Source organism: Puma concolor, chromosome B4 (genome assembly GCF_028749965.1).
Source record: "Puma concolor isolate L17-30 chromosome B4, mPumCon1.1.hap2, whole genome shotgun sequence".
NCBI classification, from domain to species: domain Eukaryota; kingdom Metazoa; phylum Chordata; class Mammalia; order Carnivora; family Felidae; genus Puma; species Puma concolor.
Genome location: NC_141673.1, coordinates 132,114,514 through 132,135,278, shown reverse-complemented (window position 1 = coordinate 132,135,278; position 20,765 = coordinate 132,114,514). Strand labels below are relative to the sequence as shown.

The 20,765-nt window shown below is 40.2% G+C and overlaps 1 protein-coding gene across 2 annotated transcripts in view; it reads left to right on the top strand.

Annotated features, from left to right (window-relative positions):
• Positions 1 to 20,310, top strand: part of SEC61A2 (SEC61 translocon subunit alpha 2) — a 35,004-nt gene extending 14,694 nt beyond the window's left edge. For both annotated transcript variants that reach the window (XM_086714938.1, XM_086714939.1), the window contains 7 exons: positions 60 to 169; positions 5,324 to 5,477; positions 6,460 to 6,620; positions 6,944 to 7,141; positions 9,183 to 9,374; positions 16,443 to 16,519; positions 19,204 to 20,310. In XM_086714938.1, coding sequence (XP_086571064.1) covers positions 60 to 169; positions 5,324 to 5,477; positions 6,460 to 6,620; positions 6,944 to 7,141; positions 9,183 to 9,374; positions 16,443 to 16,519; positions 19,204 to 19,390 — 1,079 coding nt within the window. In that variant the 3' untranslated portion in view covers positions 19,391 to 20,310. The remainder of the gene's footprint in view (positions 1 to 59; positions 170 to 5,323; positions 5,478 to 6,459; positions 6,621 to 6,943; positions 7,142 to 9,182; positions 9,375 to 16,442; positions 16,520 to 19,203) is intronic.
• The last annotated feature ends 455 nt before the right edge of the window (positions 20,311 to 20,765 follow it).

Below are 20,765 nucleotides of genomic sequence, written 5' to 3'. Positions count from 1 at the left end.
CTAGTCTTTTTTTGTCTTTGGTTGTAAGCATGTACTCCTTTCCCCCCAATTTTCATCAGTATTTGGTATGATCATTACCATTGGGCAAGCCATTGTGTATGTCATGACGGGCATGTATGGGGACCCTGCTGAAATGGGTGCTGGCATCTGTCTCCTTATCATTATTCAGGTAAGAAAGCCAATTTTTCATTTGCAGATAACAAAGCAGTTTGATTTCTTTTTTCATTTCTAGCAGTTCTTAAATGACTGAACATTAATTTTCTTACTTTTGTATTATCTAATTATAAGATTTTGATTATTGAAGGGACCCATGTAAATTGTATTGATGTAAAAGCTAAAATTTATTATGATAGCCTCATAGCTGCATTGGATAAAGAATTACAGATCAACTGTATTTCACTGTTTCTTAGATGCACATTTTTTACTTTTTGATGTCTCTGAAGCCGAGATGTTTTCTCAGAGCTCATGGTACCTCATGGTTGCTGTCAGGCAGGCAACAGTGGTGATGGTAATCATCGCCTGCGTGTGTGCATCCTCTGATTGGGGCTGTTCACATGGTCGTTACATCAGTTGCGTGCATCGTTGATGTAACATGTTTTTGAGTTTAGTTGCTGTTTAAAATGTCTTCAAAAGCCTATGATTTATTATGGAACAGTCACTATGGGCACAAAGGCACAGAGCAAGCTAGATGATAAAATCTGTGGTTAGGTGTAAAGTAACTTTTCTTATAAGTAGAAAATAAAAATTTTGATAAGCTATTGTGTCTTAGTTTAATTGACAGTATTTTTTTCTCTTAGTGGTACACAGAATGATGGCATTACAAATAACATCTCAGCAGTACAATACATGAGCCCACATATATATATTCCCTGGGTTTTTAAAATAAACCCTTTGGTACTGAATTTTTATTTTTTTTATTTTTTGGAATTGAATTTTTAAAGGCCAACATAATTTTCCTTCTAAATATCTTAAAGTGTGTCAAATTTCGAAGATATTTCTCTAATGTGCAGTCCTTAAAAATCATTTAGATAAGCTACTCACGAATGGATTGTACTTTTCTAGAATAATTACGGGATTTTGAAAAGAAGTTTGAGAAGCTAAAAATAACATTTGGAGTCTTGATTATTTTGGAAATGCCTCTTCTTGCTCTGTCTATGGAATTAGTATTCATTAGGAACATTTTTTTTTTAAGGGACACCATTTGCCTTCCTCTGTTTTCTTTATTTTTTCTTTTTAGTTTATTTATTTTGAGAGCAAGAGATTGAGAGAACCAGTGGGGGAAGGGCAGAGAGAGAGAGGAGGACAGAAGATCCGAAGTAGGCTCTGTGCTGACAACAGAGAGCCTGATGCGGGGATCAAACTCATAAACTGTGAAATCATGACCTGAGCTGAAGTTGAATGCTTAACCAACTGAACCACTCAGGCACGCCTAGGAACATTTTTTAATGGCCAAAGGATCAAGGTTAGAAGTAAATAAAACTAAAATACCAACTTATTAATATATACATTGAGAAAGAGGATCATTTCAGACTGGCATGGTTGACCATTATTTTTTAATGAGAAACGTTACATAGAAGCAAATCAAAATAAGATCGTTTAGTAAGTCTGATTGAGAACAAGGAGAATTAGATTGTTCAAGTATATTTATTGGCATCATTAACAACAGGGAGGGGTCTTCTCACTAGATGGAAATATCTTGTCTTTTGACCAGGGGAGGAAATTTTAATGGACTATCAGTGTCTTTGGTAGGTTTCTGAGCCCTAGTGAGCTCTCATTTGGTATAAGGTAGAATTTTTTAGAATGATGTTATCGTTATTTCTCCGTTTTAAAAACACTTGGTTGGAAAATTTATAACCTTTGAGAATTAGAGGCAGAAGAGTTAGAATGGCTTGGGAGAGAAGATCCTCTCAAAAGTGATTTTGTTGTCAGTGCTCAGGATCTCTTCACATGCTTTTGGCATTGTTGAGAATACTGATACGTTGCCATCTTCTGTTTCTTTATGGCCTTTGCTTTATGCAATCCATAGTTGAGAATAACCCTGATTTTTACATGACAGTCAGAATTGGTACCTAACTCTTAGAACATTATGCTCCAGTAAAAATTTTTCTAGTATTTTAGTAAAACTATTTTTAGATTCTTTTTTTTTTTTTTTATTTTTTTAAACGTTTATTATTGAGAGACAGACACAGAGCATGAGCAGGGAAGGGGTAGAGAGAGGGGGAGACACAGACTCTGAAGCAGGCTCCAGGCTCTGAGCTGTCAGTACAGAACCCGACGTGGGGCTCGAACTCATAAATTGCGAGATCATGACCTGAGCCAAAGTCGGTTGCCTAACCAACTGAACCACCCAGGAGCCCATATTTTTAGATTCTTAAAAAATTAAAAAAAAAAAATTTTTTTTTTCAACGTTTATTTATTTTTGAGACAGAGAGAGACAGAGCATGAACGGGGGAGGGGCAGAGAGAGAGGTAGACACAGAATCGGAAGCAGGCTCTAGGCTCTGAGCCATCAGCCCAGAGCCCGACGTGGGGCTCGAACTCACAGACCGCGAGATCGTGACCTGAGCTGAAGTCGACGCTTAACCGACTGAGCCACCCAGGCGCCCCTTAAAAAAATTTTTAAAAATGTTTCTGTTTATTTTTGAGAGCAGAGCACAAGTTGGGGAGGGGCAGAAAGAGAGTGAGACACAGAATCTGAAGCAGGCTCCAGGTTCTGAGCTGTCAGCACAGAGCCTGATGTAGGGCTCGAACCCAGGAACTGCGAGATCATGAGCTGAGCTGAAGTGGGATGCTTAACTGACTGAGCCACCCAAGCACCCTAGGATACTTTTGGATTCTTAACCTCATCTGACCAGTTCTAGATTGAAGTAACTTCTGTGGAGTCATTATGAATTTGAATTTGAGATAAAATGGAGTTAAGCTATTTTAGTTTTTTTTCCAGTATCAGAAGTCAAGGAATAGTAATATTCCAGGAGTGAATACACGAATATAAACCTTTTTTAACATAAATTCTGAGATTGAGTCTTCTGGTGTTAATGTAGAGAGAAATTTGTCTTGTTTGATCATAGATGGTAGTGCGTCTTTTAAGTCATTGCTAGCATTGCAAATGTGTGGATATGCTGAAGAGATATGATTAGAGCAGTGTGGTTCACCTAGAAGCAGATTTTGAAAACCGTTTGCATGCAGTTGTGTAAGGTGTTTCTCATCTTAATTATTCTTATTTCATTCACGGTCATGTCTTTTAACTAGTGAGTTTTGAAATCTAAGTAGTGGCTCTCGGTTAAAATAAAAGAATAGAAACCGTCAGTGTGCATGGCACATACGAAAGGGAAGTGTTTCATCACACTAAATGTGTGTGCCTGTGTGTGTGCATGTGCACATGCATGAGCAGAGTTGAAATGTAGAGTTATTTTTAAAGTCTATTTGTAAAGTCTACGGTAGAGACTTACACATGTGGTGGCATTCTGCGAGAGCATGCACGTAGCGCTCACTTTCTGTCACTGTTCTAGTCAGTGAGGTGCTGTAACTTCCTGGTTTCTCATCACCCTCAGAGGCATACTTCTATTTTTTACGATCTTTATCTTACTCCTTTGATTATAGAAACTGTCTCTCATTTAGGATTCTCTAGAATTCCTTTCTCCAGTTAGAAAAATAAGAGTTTGATTTTCACAGGATACGTGTGGAATCAGTCTGTAGTCTGATGGTCATTGGTCCGAGCAGTGGGTTTGGAGAATTAAAGGTGTTTCAGAGTGACAGTGACTCTGGACAGGTCATTTAATCAGAAGCCCATGCTGAGACTTTTTGGTGGGCTGATACATTGTGGACAGCTCTTATTCCCTGCATTGGGTTGGGTTTCTGATTGCGAGTATTTATTTACTTATTACATAATTGTGGTCAAACTAAAAGCTCAGTAGTAAGTCCTAACTTCTCTTTTATCTTGTCAAAGTGGTAAACTTGGTTTTCAAACAGTAAAGGATTCATGAGCTCTCTTAGAAGTTTGAAGAATTGTACCCTTTTTCCGGTCCTTTGAAAGGCAAACTAAAAGACTGTAAATAGACAATGTAGGCTGTGTCCAAGGACTGAAATGACAGTTAAGGAAAAAAAAACCCTGCAGAAGGTAAGCATGCTTAAAATGGTGTATGTGTATGGTAGTTGTTTGCTCTCTCTCCTAACCGGGGATGTTGGGTAAACTGAGTAAGTACTTGGGTGGGAGGCTTCAGAGCTGGGAAGAGTGGAAGTGGCATTTCCTCACTTATGTAGGATGGTGTTTTTAAAATGGGGACAGGTGTGAGGTTGGGGGCATAGAAGCATTTTTTTCTTCCCCTCTTGATCAGGTTACTCAAGTTCAGGGAAGGCGTCATGACTGCGGAGGTCACTTGCAAGGCTTTGGATTATTTTTAATTGATGCATGCTTTTACAGAAATGTCTTCTCCAAGAGGAACGTTAAGAATTTTCAGTTTCACATGAACTAAAGTTAGTATGCTTTTATTTTTTAAAAAATGAGGAGCTTAAGAACCTGGCAAATCCTTGTCTTCACACTTACATTCAGTCTTTGCCATTGTATGTATAGAATGCATTTTTTACACAGTTATAATCTGTGCATATTAATTTGTGCTCTTTTTGACTTTATATGTATTAGAGTTGATCCTTGAACAGTACAGGGGCTGGGGTGCTGACAGTAAAGTAAGCTAGAGAAAAAATGTTACTGAGAAAATCGTAAGGAAGAGAATGCATTTATAGTGCTGCAGTGTATTTATAAAAAAAAAAAACCTGTGTATACATGGTCCTGTGTAGTTCAAACCCACGTTGTTCAAGGGTCAACTGTATGTATAACATAATCTATAAAGTATTACATACAGTAGCTTTAAAAAGGTGTCAACGTAGTGCACGCACTTCTTTAATGGCAGTATACAATTGCACCTCATTACTATACCTTATTTCATTTGGTCTTTCACTTACTTGGAATGTTTTCAGTTTCTTGCTGTCCTAAATTCAACAACTTGAACATTTTTGTTCCAGTGTGCTTTTCAATAGGCCTTATGTAAACATTGTAAGAGAAACTATTCAGATGGTTTATAAATATGCTTTAAAGGTTGAAATGTCTGCTTTATAATGTAACGATATTTCCACCCCTCTGATTGGCAGAACTGACTTCTGTCTGAACTAAAGAGGGGTTAAAAAGATGCAGAGTAGTAACAGTGATACTGCAACAGTTAGGTTTTAGATTTACAAATGCCCGTACTTTGAAAGTAGTCAATGGTGTTCATCTTCCCCTTTCTTGAGTTGATTCTTGCTTCAGCTTACTTGCATTTCTTTCCCCACAGTTGTTTGTTGCTGGTTTGATTGTGCTGCTGTTAGATGAGCTGCTACAGAAGGGTTACGGCTTGGGGTCTGGTATTTCCCTCTTTATTGCCACCAACATCTGTGAAACCATTGTCTGGAAGGCCTTTAGTCCCACTACTATTAACACTGGCAGAGGTACATTGCACAGTGTCTGCGACTGCACGAGTTTTGCTGGATGTGTGCTGGAAAGTAACCTGTCTCCGAGCAGGACATGCCTGTAGACATCCTGGTTTGCCCTCCCAGGGGACCACTGATGCTGATTGCTCAAGAGTTAAGCAGCAGAGATTTGTGGAGTATGAAATACTACTTCAAAAAGAACAATAACTAAATTTTAGCCTCTGCTCATTGAAAATTTCAGTGATTGCAAACAGCTTTTCAAAAATGTTTTTTGCTTAAGTCATTGCTGCAGAAGTCATTGATTTGACCAATTTCCGCATTCCCAGGGGGACAAAAAGGTAGTGGATTAAGATTTTTCAAATGAAAAAACTATTACATATTGTATGAGGGAGCACTAATACTTTTGCTGCTATCCTACTTGGCTTTGTAATAGCAACTAAATTTTGAAGTAATTCGTTCTGTCTTTCCTTTTCCCCATTTCCATTTCTCTCAGATGCCATCCACGGTTCATAGTGGTTAACATCTAAACTGATCCTAGCCTTAGGAAAATAGCAATGATGGTTTGTTAATATTCTTGGTAAAACAAATTTAAAAGCAAGCACGATAGAGTAACACATACCTTTTGATTCTGACATCTTTACTCTGCTTTGCTGCTGCTTCCCCCTAGCCCCACCTAAAAATAGTCCCCTTCCCTTCCCTAAAGTAAAGGAGAGGCAAATCATTATGACCTAAATATTTGTGTAGGTTTATTCTACTTTGGCTGTTTTCATGAGGAACAGTCTTTTGAGAAAACTTGAGATTTGTGCTAAAAAAGATACATTTGCCTCAACGATGTTGCTATTTTTAGAAGCCCCACACATGGCTGTGTTAAAGAGTAAACATTGGTGAATTATTTTGACTCCTATTTTCTGCCATGTACTGGAGTTTCAAGGTTATTTGTTTGCTTCTGGGACAACTTTGGGTGACGAGTCTACAGTCCATTTCTATCTTCATTTATCAGGTACGGAGTTTGAGGGTGCAGTCATAGCTCTCTTTCATTTACTGGCCACCAGGACAGACAAAGTCCGAGCTCTAAGGGAGGCTTTCTACCGGCAGAACTTACCCAACCTCATGAACCTCATTGCTACAGTTTTTGTATTTGCCGTTGTCATATATTTTCAGGTAAGTCTGCTTTCTTCACTGAAATACGTGGGATGTGGACTTTTATTTAGCTTTTAAAGAAAAGCATGCCATTTGAAATGTTAGTATCTAACAAGTCAGTGTTGCAGAATCTAGTCAAGCACATGATTCTGTTCTTAGACTCCAAGGTGCAAAATGTTTGTGGTTACCGCCTAGAACAGGATTTCCGTTTCTGTGTGCCCTGTGGAAGGAAAACGTTAGCACGGCCTTTTCATGCTCCCCACTGGGTGGTCCCGTCTGCCATCTGTATGTTCTTTATTTGATGTGTACAGTTGCTCTTACTTCCTCTTCCTTTCATTTTTTAGGGATTTCGTGTTGACTTGCCCATCAAGTCGGCCCGGTATCGAGGACAGTACAGTAGCTATCCCATCAAGCTCTTCTACACCTCGAACATTCCCATTATTCTCCAGTCGGCCTTAGTGTCAAACCTGTATGTTATTTCCCAGATGCTGTCTGTTCGATTTAGTGGCAACTTTCTGGTAAATTTACTAGGACAGTGGGCTGTGAGTATTTTCTTATTTATTCTAAGCATTTAAATTTATTGTAATTTGCATTTCATGGTTGTATTTTTAGTCGAAAGAGATGAGCCAAAATTGAAACAGTTGCTGTAGCATTTTCACATTCACTGACCTGTAGCAGAATTTGTCATTTATTTGGAAGGAGTGATGAGTGTTGCAAAACTAAGATTGGCCAGGTTCTTTGTGTTAATTTACTGTCTAGGAAGTATTTTCACATCTCCCTGGAGGGACCTCAAGGTTAAAATCACAGCTGCTCTCATGAAAGTGGTTTTCTGTTTTGTTAACTTACTCTGCTGTTATCTAGAATGTTTTTTAAGGAAGCTATTTGCTGACTGTATGTGGGGTACTGACATCTCCTGTTTCACCCCCATTTTTCACAGCCTGAGTGGCAATAAACTAGTTGTGATGAACTGGGCTGGAGATAGGCACGTGATTATTGGCCTGAGGAGAGAACAGAGTTACTAGAAATAGAATCCAGCACTCTCTGACTTCCCATTTTAGATCCTGTCAGCATAGCTTTTTCTAAAGAGGCCCAGCCATGTCGTTGTTACTGGAGTGCGAGTTCTTGTCGGATTGAATTTTGAGTGATTTAAATTCTGTCATATGACCACGGAGTACTTTTCCCCCTTACAACTATAGAATTGAAGGAGACTCTGAGCCTTTATTCTTTTACAGAACATGTAACTGTGGAATTAGTATTTCACCAACTACCTTATTTCTGAAATGTGCTCATTCTACGCATTTATCTTAATATGCTAGCTTTTCCATTGTAAGTTATAGTGACATATCTTTCTGCTTCTAATGGTCTTTTTTTTTTTTTAATTTTTTTTTTAACGTTTATTTATTTTTTAGACAGAGAGAGACAGAGCATGAACGGGGGAGGGTCAGAGAGAGAGAGGGAGACACAGAATCCGAAACAGGCTCCAGGCTCCGAGCTGTCAGCACAGAGCCTGACGCGGGGCTTGAACTCACGAACCGTGAGATCATGACCTGAGCCGAAGCCGGATGCTTAACCGACTGAGCCACCCAGGCGCCCCTTTTTTTTTAAATCTAAAGTTTAACAGGGCAGGACAGCAACTCTTGAGTGTTAGTTGAAGGAAATAGGATTCTCTTTATCTATAGTACTCTTTTTCCATTCATGTAACAGAAATGTGATTACCTGTGATGAGGGAAGATGTGGTCCCTCCCCTTGCAAGCTAATAGTCCAGCAATAATTATGACTATGGTAATTTCATAGCAATAAATGCATTGAGTGGTTGTATATAGACTATGTTGTGGTCTAACGAAGATTCTTTTTAATGAGATAATTACTGGGAAATTGAATTTGTCTATAAATAGTGCTTTTGATTGGGGATTAGTGATTCTAGGGGCACAGTAAAGAAATCATTTTGAAACATATATTCAGGAAGCAGACATTTTAATCATTGTGGCCAGAAATTGCTTTCTACCCCATATACCCCAGAACATACGCTGTACCTAGTTCTGTTACTATAAAAATTCTTAAATGTTTGGATAAATACCCTCACAAATATTTGCTAAAAGACTATTTCTTAAAATATGCAAAACATATAAAGTTTAGGCAGCGAGTTGTTTGTTGTCTGTCAGTATTTCAGTTAATTGTATTCTTCATGGAATGCTATGAAGTGAAAGAATATGTTGCATGGTCTTGTATACTGCAGAAAGTTTCAGATTCTAAATGTAATCAGAGGTTGCCTGTAAATGGAACCATTTTAGGAAGAGAAGGAGGATTTTTTTTGTAGATGTAGTATAATGTTGGTTTTTAGAAGATCACTCTTCTGTTAATAATATATTCACAGTGTCTTTTATGTAAAAGATGCTCACTATATAATTTTGAAGGAGTGAAAATATCAGACACAGAAGTAAGTCTTCAAGTTACATGGGATCATTAGCTGTAGGTGCTTTGAGCTTACAACATTGTCATAATTGTTGAGGAGTTTGAAAAGTCATAAAAATGTATCTTGACCAGTTGGGTTGACCATTTGCCCTTATTGTTCTTGTCCTGTAGGATGTCAGTGGGGGAGGACCTGCTCGTTCTTACCCAGTGGGAGGCCTTTGTTACTATCTTTCTCCTCCCGAGTCCATGGGCGCCATATTTGAGGATCCTGTCCATGTGGTTGTTTACATCATCTTCATGTTGGGATCATGTGCATTCTTTTCTAAGACGTGGATAGAGGTGTCTGGTTCCTCAGCCAAAGATGTAGGTATTTGTTTTATATGAAAATAAACATTTTTACTTTTTAGCTGTCAAAAAATGGTGATTGGAACTCTCTTAATTACTTTTGTAATTTAAACTTTAAGTCATATGTTCGTAATGAGGTAATGTCACCCGTCGGGGATTAAAAACCGGTATCTGAAAGTGGAAAAATTTTTAGAGTTTTACAATGGTTTGTGACCCTCCAAAGCTTAACCTTACCCAACAAATTCTTATCCCTTAGTATTTAATTTCTGTTCAGGGAGGTGATACGTAAAAAAGATTGAGAAACCATGATTTAGTATGTGGGTACTAGGTGGTTCCACAGCAGTGAGCCTCAGGTGTAATGGTAATGGTAAGGCTGCACCTGCTTCAGGGTTCTTGTATTTATTGATGTGTGGAAAGCACTTCCCACAGAACCTTGGAGGTAGTAAACAGTGAAATATTTAGAGTTTGATTAAAAAAATTTTTTTTAATGTTTATTTTTTGTTTGTTTTTTAAAAATTTTTTTAATGTGAAATTTATTGTCAAATTGGTTTCCATACAACACCCAGTACTTATCCCAAAAGGTGCCTTCCTCAATACCCATTACCCACCCTCCCCTCCCTCCCACCCCCTCCTCCCTCCCACCCCCTCCCCCCCCGCTCCCACTCCCCCCTCGCCCCCACCCCCCATCAACCCTCAGTTTGTTCTCAGTTTTTAAGAGTCTCTTATGCTTTGGCTCTCTCCCTCTCTAACCTCTTTTTTTTTTTTTTCTTCCCCTCCCCCATAGACTTCTGTTAAGTTTCTCAGGATCCACATAAGAGTGAAAACATATGGTATCTGTCTTTCTCTGTATGACTTATTTCACTTAGCATAACACTCTCCAGTTCCATCCACGTTGCTACAATGGGCAGATTTCATTCTTTCTCAATGCCACGTAGTATTCCATTGTGTATATAAACCACAATTTCTTTATCCATTCGTCAGTTGATGGACATTTAGGCTCTTTCCATAATTTGGCTGTTGTTGAGAGTGCTGCTATAAACATTGGGGTACAAATGCCCCTATGCATCAGCACTCCTGTATCCGTTGGGTAAATTCCTAGCAGTGCTATTGCTGGGTCATAGGGTAGGTCTATTTTTAATTTTTTGAGGAACCTTCATGCTGTTTTCCAGAGCAGCCGCACCAGTTTGCATTCCCACCAACAGTGCAAGAGGATTCCCGTTTCTCCACATCCTCACCAGCATCTATAATCTCCTGATTTGTTCATTTTAGCCACTCTGACTGGCGTGAGGTGATATCTGAGTGTGGTTTTGATTTATATTTCCCTGATGAGGAGTGACGTTGAGCATCTTTTCATGTGCCTGTTGGCCATCTGGATGTCTTCTTTAGAGAAGTGTCTATTCATGTTTTCTGCCCATTTCTTCACTGGATTATTTGTTTTTTGGGTGTGGAGTTTGGTGAGCTCTTTATAGATTTTGGATAGTAGCGCTTTGTCCGATATGTCATTTGCAAATATCTTTTCCCATTCCGTTGGTTGCCTTTTAGTTTTGCTGATTGTTTCCTTTGCTGCGCAGAAGCGTTTTATCTTAATGAGGTCCCAGTAGTTCATTTTTGCTTTTAATTCCCTTGCCCTTGGGGATGTGTTAAGTAAGAAATTGCTGCGGCTGAGGTCAGAGAGGTTTTTTCCTGCTTTCTCCTTTAGGGTTTTGATGGTTTCCTGTCTCACATTCAGGTCCTTTATCCATTTTGAGTTTGTTTTTGTGAATGGTGTAAGAAAGTGGTCTAGTTTCATCCTTCTGCATGTTGCCGTCCAGTTCTCCCAGCACCATTTGTTAAAGAGACTGTCTTTTTTCCATTGGATATTCTTTCCTGCTTTGTCATAGGTTAGTTGGCCATACGTTTGTGGGTCTAGTTCTGGGGTTTCTATTCTATTCCATTGGTCTATGTGTCTGTTTTTGTGCCAATACCATGCTGTCTTGATGATTACAGCTTTGTAGTAGAGGCTAAAGTCTGGGATTGTGATGCCTCCCGCTTTGGTCTTCTTCAAAATTACTTTGGCTATTTGGGGCCTTTTGTGGTTCCGTATGAATTTTAGGATTGCTTGTTCTAGCTTTGAGAGGAATGCTGGTGCAATTTTGATTGGGATTGCATTGAATGTGTAGATAGCTTTGGGTAGTATTGACATTTTAAGAATATTTATTCTTCCAATCCATGAGCACGAAATGTTTTTCCATTTCTTTATATCGTCTTCAATTTCCTTCATAAGCTTTCTATAGTTTTCAGCATACAGATCTTTTACATCTTTGGTTAGGTTTATTCCTAGGTATTTTATGCTTCTTGGTGCAATTGTGAATGGGATCAGTTTCTTTATTTGTCTTTCTGTTGCTTCATTATTAGTGTATAAGAATGCAGCTGATTTCTGTGCATTGATTTTGTATCCTGCGACTTTGCTGAATTCATGTATCAGTTCTAGCAGACTTTTGGTGGAGTCTTTTGGATTTTCCACGTAGAGTATCATGTCATCTGCAAAAAGTGAAAGCTTAACTTCATCTTTGCCAATTTTGATGCCTTTGATTTCCTTTTGTTGTCTGATTGCTGATGCTAGAACTTCCAACACTATGTTAAACAACAGCCGTGAGAGTGGACATCCCTGTCATGTTCCTGATCTCAGGGGGAAAGCCCTCAGTTTTTCCCCATTGAGGATGATGTTAGCTGTCGGCTTTTCATAAATGCCTTTTTTTAAATTTTTTTTTTTAACATTTATTTATTTTTGAGACAGAGAGAGACAGAGCATGAACGGGGGAGGGTCAGAGAGAGGGAGACACAGAATCTGAAACAGGCTCCAGGCTCTGAGCTGTCAGCACAGAGCCCGACGCAGGGCTCCAACTCACAGACCGCGAGATCATGACCTGAGCCGAAGTTGGCCGCTTAACCGACTGAGCCACCCAGGTGCCCTGATAAATGGCTTTTACAATGTTTAAGTATGTTCCTTCTATCCCGACTTTCTCGAGGGTTTTTATTAAGAAAGGATGCTGAATTTTATTAAAGGATGCTTTTTCTGCATCAGTTGACAGGATCATATGGTTCTTTTCTTTTATTAATGTGATGTATCACATTGATTGATTTGTGAATGTTGAACCAGCCTTGCAGCCCAGGAATGAATCCCACTTGATCATGGTGAATAATTCTTTTCGTATGCTGTTGAATTCAATTTGCTAGTATCTTACTGAGAATTTTTGCATCCATCTTCATCAGGAATATTGGCCTGTAGTTCTCTTTTTTTACTGGGTCTCTGTCTGGTTTAGGAATCAAAGTCATGCTGGCTTCATAGAAGGAATCTGGAAGTTTTCCTTCCCTTTCTATTTTTTAGAATAGCTTGAGAAGGATAGGTATTATTTCTGCTTTAAATGTTTGGTAGAATTCCTCTGGGAAGCCATCTGGTCCTGGAATCTTAATTGTTGGGGAGATTTTTGATAACTGAATCAATATCTTCGTTGGTTATGGGTCTGTTCAAGCTTTCTGTTTTCCTGTTTGAGTTTTGGGAGTGTGTGGGTATTTAGGAATTTGTCCATTTCTTCCAGGTTGTCCAGTTTGTTGGCATATAATTTTTCATAGTATTCCCTGATAATTGCTTGTATTTCTGAGTGATTGATTATAATAATTCCATTTTCATTCATGATTTTATCTATTTGGGTCATCTCCCTTTTCTTTTTGAGAAGCCTGGCTGGAGGTTTATTTTTTGAAAAAAACAACTCTTGGTTTCATTGATCTGCTCTACAGTTTTTTTAGGTTTTATATTGTTTATTTCTGCCCTGATCTTTATTATTTCTCTTCTTCTGCTGGGTTTGGGGTGTCTTTGCTGTTTTTCTCTATTTCCTTTAGGTGTGCTGTTAGATTTTGTATTTGGGATTTTTCTTGTTTCTTGAGATAGGCCTGGATTGCAATGTATTTTCCTCTCAGGACTGCCTTCGCTGCATCCCAAAGCGTTTGGATTGTTGTATTTTCATTTTCATTTGTTTCCACATATTTCTTAATTTCTTCTCTAATTGCCTGGTTGATGCATTCATTCTTTAGTAAGGTGTTCTTTAACCTCCATGCTTTTGGAGGTTTTCCAGACTTTTTCCTGTGGTTGATTTCAAGCTTCATAACATTGTGGTCTGAAAGTGTGCATGGTATGATCTCAATTCTTGTATAATTATGAAGGGCTGTTTTGTGACCCAGTATGTGATCTATCTTGGAGAATGTTCCATGTGCACTCGACAAGAAGTGTATTCTGTTGCTTTGGGATGCACAGTTCTAAATGTATCTGTCAGGTCCATCTGATCCAATGTATCATTTAGGGCCCTTGTTTCTTTATTGACCATGTGTCTAGATGATCTATCCATTGTTGTAAGTGGAGTATTAAAGTCCCCTGCAATGACCACATTCTTATCAATAAGGTTGCTTATGTTTGTAATTGTTTTATATATTTGGGGGCTCCCGTATTTAGTGCATAGACATTTATAATTGTTAGCTCTTCCTGATGGATAGACCCTGTAATTATTATATAATGCCCTTCTTCATCTCCTGTTACAGCCTTTAATTTAAAGTCTAGTTTGTCTGATATAAGTATGGCTACTCCAGCTTTCTTTTGACTTCCAGTAGCATGATAGATAGTTCTCCACCCCCTCACTTTCAATCTGAAGGTGTCCTTAGGTCTAAAATGAGTCTCTTGTAGACAGCAAATAGATGGGTCTTGTTTTTTTATCCATTCTGATACCATATGTCTTTTGGTTGGAGCATTTAGTCCATTTACATTCAGTGTTGTTATAGAAAGATATGAGTTTAGAGTTATTGTGATGTCTGTAGGTTTCATGCTTGTAGTGATGTCTCTGATACCTTGTCTCACAGGATCCCCCTTAGGATCTCTTGTAGGCTGGTTTGGTGGCGATGAATTCCTTCAGTTTTTGTTTGTTCGGGAAGACCTTTATCTCTCCTTCTATTCTGAATGACAGACTTGATGGATAAAGGATTCTCGGCTGCATTATTTTTTCTGTTGATCACGTTGAAGATTTCCTGCCATTCCTTTCTGGCCTGCCAAGTTTCAGTAGATAGGTCTGCTATTACCCTTATGTGTCTACCTTTGTATGTTAAGGCCCGTTTATCCCTAGCTGCTTTCAGAATTCTCTCTTTATCCTTATATTTTGCCAGTTTCACTGTGATATGTCATGCAGAAGATTGATTCAAGTTATGTCTGAAGGGAGTTCTCTGTGCCTCTTGGATTGCAATCCCTGTTTCCTTCCCCAGATCAGGGAAGTTCTCAGCTATGATTTATTCAAGTACACCTTCAGCCCCTTTCTCTCTCTCTTCTTCTAGAATTCCTATGATACAGATATTGTTCCATTTGATTGCATCACTTAGTTCTTTAATTCTCCCCTCAGACTCCTGGATTTTTTTTATCTCTCTTACTCTCAGCTTCCTCTTTTTCCATAATTTTATCTTCTAATTCACCTATTCTCTCCTTTGCCTCTTCAGTCTGTGCTATGGTCACCTCTATTTTATTTTGCACCTCATTTATAGCATTTTTTAGTTCCTCATGACTATTTTATAGTCCCTTGATCTCTGTAGCAATAGATTCTCTGCTGTCCTCTATGCTTTTTTCAAGCCCAGCGAGTAATTTTATGACTATGACTCTAAATTCTTGTTCCGTTATTGTGCTTAAATCGATTTTGATCAATTCGTTAGCTGTCGCTACTTCCTGGAGTTTCTCTTGAGGAGAATCCTTCTGCTTTGTCATTTTGTCCCTGCGGTAGCTGGGCGGGCCGCAGTCAGACCCAATGTCTGCTCTCAGCCCACTACTGGGGCCATCAGTCAGACTGATGTGTACCTTATCTTCCCCTCTCCTAGGGGCAGGACTCACTGTGGAGTGGTGTGGCCCCTGTCAGGGCTGCTTGCACACTGCCAGGCTTGTGGAGCTGCTTTGATGGGATCTGGCCAAGGGCATATCAGATGGGCTGGATCCGCAAGGTGCACAGGGGCGGGAGGGGCAAGCTTAGCCAGCTTTGCTGTCGGTGGTCCCCGGCAGGAGAGGCCCTGCAGCACCAGGAGGGAGGCAGGCCCATCGGAGGGATGGATCCACAGAAGGACAATGTTGGGCGTTTGTGCAGTGCTGGGAGTTGGTTCCCTTTGGAATTTTGGCTGGGGGGGTGGGGGGGTGGGAGAGGGCAATGGCGCTGGCCAGCGCATTTGTTCCCCGCCGAGCTGAGCTCTGTCTTCTGGGGCTCAACACCTCTCCCTCCCAGCGTCCTCTCGCCCTCCCGCTTTCCGAGCAGAGCTGTTGACTTACAACATTCCGGATGTTAAGTACCTCTGGCTGTGAGAACACACTCCGTCTGGCCCCTCCGCTTTTGCAAGCCAGACTCGGGGGCTCTGTCTTGCCGGGCGGGCTGCCCCTCCACCGCCCCGGCTCCCTCCCACCAGTCCATGTAGCGTGCACTGCTTCTCTGCCCTTCCTACCCTGTTCTGTGGGCCTCTTGTCTACGCTTGGCTCCGGAGAGTCCATTCTGCTAGTCTTCTGGCGGTTTTCTGGGTTATTTAGGCAGATTTGGGTGGAATCTAAGTGGTCAGCAGGACACGGTGAGCCCAGTGTCCTCCTATGCTGCCATCTTCCCAATACGTTCTTTCTAGCATGTGGCCCACTAATGTTTATTTTTGAGAGACCGAGTGTGAGCAGGGGAGGGGCAGAGAGAGAGGAAGACACAGAATCTGAAGCAGGCTCCAGGCTCTGAGCTGTCAGCACAGAGCCCAGTGTGGGGCTGGAACCCTTGAACTGAGAGATCACGACCTGAGCCAGTCAGATGCTTAACTGACTGAGCCACCCAGGTGCCCCATGTTTAATTTTTTTTTTAATGTTCGTTTTTGAGAGAGAGTGGGGCAGGGGCAGAGAGAGGGAGACAGTCCCAAGCAGGCTCTGTGCTGTCAGTGCAGGGGCTCAATCTCGTGAACTATGAGATTATGACCTGAGCGAAAATCAAGAACCAGATGCTTAACTGACTGAGCAAACCAGGTGCCCCTAGAGTTTGATTTTAAAAGTTGTTTTTCTCTTGGCAGGTTGCTAAACAGCTTAAAGAACAGCAAATGGTTATGAGGGGCCACAGAGATACCTCTATGGTTCATGAGCTCAACAGGTAAGGTCATGAAATTTAACCCTTGATGTGTGTGTACATGTGTGTGTACATACATATGTACCTGGCTTTTCAGTCTTTAATTTATTGTCAAATGTTGTCCTGTTTAAATATGAAGCATTTTTCTTCGACTTCACACAGAAGAACCAAAATTTAACACAATACTGAATTGTTCTCCACATCAAAATTGACATCTAAATGATTTAAGTAAAATTGTGTTTCCTTCAGTCCTCAGCCCAGTGGTAAAATGTTCTTGATTGGAAGTCCTTGTCTGGCTGCACATAAAATCACCTGGGAGCTTTTAAAAGGCACTGATATTCAACCTCTAGGAATTATGATTTATTTGGCCCAAGGTGGATCCCATACATTCGTTTATTTATTTACTTTTTTTGAGAGAGAGAGCACGCATGGGCATGTGCTCGCCAATAGGCTCCACCCTTAGTGCGGAGCCCGACATGGGGCTTGATCCCACAAATGTGAGGTCCTGACCTGAGCTGCAACAGAGTCAGAGGTTTATCCGACTGAGCCACCCAGGTGCCCCTTCTTTTCTTTTTTTGCGTTAGTTTATTTTTTGATAACAGCTTTATTGGGCTGTAATTCACATACTGTGTAATTCACTCATTTGAAGTGTATGGTGTAGTGGTTTTTTTTGTTTTTAGTATATTCAGAGTGTGGAATCATTACAGTGTAATTATAAAAACACATTTGTCACCAGGGCAGCTGGCTGGCTCAGTTGGAGGAGCATGTGACTCTTGATCTCGGGATCATGAGTTCACGCCCCACATTGGCTATAAAGCTTACTTTTTAAACTTAAAACAATTTTTTTTTTCATCACCAATAAAGAAATTTTGCACCTGTTGGCTATTCCCATTCACTGCACCCTCCCACGCCCCAGCCCACTTTTTACTTTTGATCTCTACAGATTTGCCTATTCTGGACATTTCCTATAAGTGGAATTGTGATCTTTTGTAAAGTTTTCATTTAGCATAATGTTTTCAGGATTCATCCATTATTTGTGAATAATATTCCATTATATGGGTGTATAGTACCACGTTTTATCTGTTCATCGGTTGATGGAGATTTTGGTTGCTTTCGGTGTTTTGACTATCATGAATAATGCTGTTCAGAACATACTTGTACATGTTTTGTGTGGACATATGTTTTCCTTCTTGTAGGAGTGGGATCGTTGGGTCCTAACAATTCTGTGTTTAGTATCGAGGAACTGCCAGAGTGTTTCCAGAGCGGCTGACTGCTCTCCATCCCACCAGCAGTGGGTGACGCTTCCAGTCGTTGCACGCATTTGCTAGCACCGGTTCTTGCTTTTTGATTCTAGCCATCTAGTGGGCATGCAGTGGTAGCTCATTGTGGTTTTGATTTGCTTTTTCCTGATGAGTAATGATGTGGAGTGTCTTTTCATGTGTTTAATCAGCCATTTGTGTACCTTCTTTGGAGAAGTGTCTATTCACATCTTTTGCTTATGTTTAACTGGGTTGTCTTTTTGTTACAGAGTTGTAAAATTTTTGAGTTTATTTAGAGAAAGGGAGAGAGAGCGAGCGCACGCGCGCACATGCACTTGAGCTGGGGAGGGATAGAAAGGGGGGGCGGAGAATCCCACGCAGGCTCTGCGTTTGAACTCATGAACTGTGAGATCATGGCCTGAATTGAAATCAAGAGTTGAACTTAACTGACTGAACTACTGAGGCGCCCTGAGTTGTAAGATTTTTTTATGACAATATCCTGGATATGGCTCCTCTTTGGCGTATGATTTATAAATAATTTGCTGCCATTCTGTGGGTTGTCTTTTCACTTTCTTGGTGTCCTTTGCACGAGTTTTTAATTTTGACAACGTTCAGTTTCTCTTGGTTGCGTTGTGCTGGTCTTGGTGTTTATCTAAGAAACCATTGCCTAACCCAGGGTCACAAAGATTTATTTTCCATTAGGAGTCTCGGCTCTAACATTCAGGTCTGTGGTCCACTTTGAGCTAATTTTTTTTGTGTTTGGTGTGATAGGGGTCCAGATTTCTTTTTGTGCGTGTGGATATCCAGTTGTTCCAGAACTATTTATTGAACAGGCATTTGTATTTTTATGTAATTTTTTTTATTTATCTAGAATGTAGATCGCAGAGAGTAGTATAAGGAACCTCCGGGTATTCAACTGTATCCAGCTTCAGTAGTTAAGCATCTTTCTGCCATTCCTGTTCATCGACCATCTCCCCAGTCTTTTGTTTTTCCTTTCTGGAATATTTTAAATATCATCCAAGTATATTAAACAACTCTCCAGGTGATTCTAATGCGCAGCCAAGGTTGAATTACCGTAAAGAGGGTCCTCCACATCTTGTCCCATAAATTTGTTACTTAGAAAGCATTTTGAAGTTTACTCTTCATCTACAAGAGGGAGCTAAAGATGACCTAAAGTACTAAATGTTTTAATGCGCAGATCTGTTGAGGATCCTAACCTGCCATAAAAATCACGTATTGTTTTTCTCGGCTGTTTACTGGTTTCTGGAAGTCGGGGTCACATCGTTACCTTAATGGCAAAGTTTTCAACACGTAACTACTGTGCACAACGGGTCATTCCGTGCTGGAGTTCACGACAGGCTTGTTTAACGATGCGTCAGTGTGTTCTTTCTGACTGTTGCACCTTTTCCTGTTTTGCTGCACCACCTGACCCAGGGTTTTGTCTTGCAGGTACATCCCCACAGCAGCTGCGTTTGGGGGCTTGTGCATCGGAGCCCTGTCGGTGTTGGCCGACTTCCTTGGGGCCATCGGCTCTGGCACTGGGATTCTGCTCGCAGTCACTATTATTTATCAGTATTTTGAAATTTTTGTCAAGGAGCAGGCTGAAGTTGGCGGGATGGGTGCTTTGTTTTTCTAAGTGTTCCAGTATTTCTTGTGTGTGTGAAAGGGAAAATAATCTTGACACGTTGTTTCTGTCAAATGCTGGTTCCCCTTTTCTCCCCTCACACTTTGTTTTCAAGTGCTGACTGTCCCATTTGTGAAATGAGCACTGAGCTAAGCCTGTGTGCAGCGTTAGTACCAGCTGCCTTAAAACTAAAGTTTACATTATTCGTTAAAAAATGTACTCGTAGTGTTGCCCGTGATGCTGGAAACCAATGTGCCCGCCTTGCCGTGTTCAGTTGTGACGGTGAGATGGTGACGTGGATCAGTTTTGCACACATTCAAAACACTCGATATTCCCCCCACTTGTTTAAAAATAAATGTAGTTCAAATTGCCACTTTCCAGTATTTTTGAGCTTATTTAATGAGTTCTGGAACATTTATATCTAATCTGTATTTTAGATATAATTAACTTTTTATACTTTTTTAACTCATAGTATCCACGTTCCCACCCTCCCTCTCCGTCCACCGCCCCTTCTTGTCCCCTCTCAAAGCTGCCACTCAGCCGACTGGCAGAATCAGGCTTCGGTTACAGCTGTTCCTAGAAACAACCGCTTGTGAGGACTCTTGCTGATTTTCATTCCTTTCTTCCCAGTGACAGCAGTCGGTGCTGTTTGACTGTATTGGCTATGCCTTCGAATTCCAACCCATCACTTGAGAATATGCTTTCAAGATACAATGCCCCATTTTTTTTTTTAAACCCCTCAAGCAAAGATCTAATTCTCAAGCAATGTCTGTAGTTCAGTGGGGGTGAACATTATGAGTAATTCATGCTAGGAATTTGTGTATGTTGTTGTTCTTTACAGCAGCAACATGAGTGTAAACAGTAGAAAATAAACCTTTATTTAATAAAACTGTTTCAGTTGTGTTGGAAAAATAAAATCAGATATTAAACGATTTCTGAGATTATTTGTATAGGTTCATCGTAGTCATCTCACCCATCCTGAGATGTCTGTTGTAAGAGGTCAAATGTAATTAGTATTTAATCCTAAAATGGTTGAGGAACACTGACCAACTTAAAGGTGCTCAGTTACGTGACTGATACTACAAAGGATAGGAAAACGGTGTCAGATTAACATCCCAGCCTCCATTTGAAATAACATAGCTCTTTATAAATATGTGCTCTGTTGTCCAGAAAGAGATCAAACTTAATTTTTGAAAGATCCTTTTCAGAAGTAAGATTTTCTCGCTGTTTATTTAGTAAGTGCAGGAAGTATATCTTTTTTAGCCTAGCATCACAAAACCAAACAATTACAGGGGCAAGGCAGATAAAATAAAGGCTGGCAGGATAGGAACAAGGGTCATCTCCTAAGGGGCTCAGACCATTGTTAGAATAGAAATGTGGATCCAGT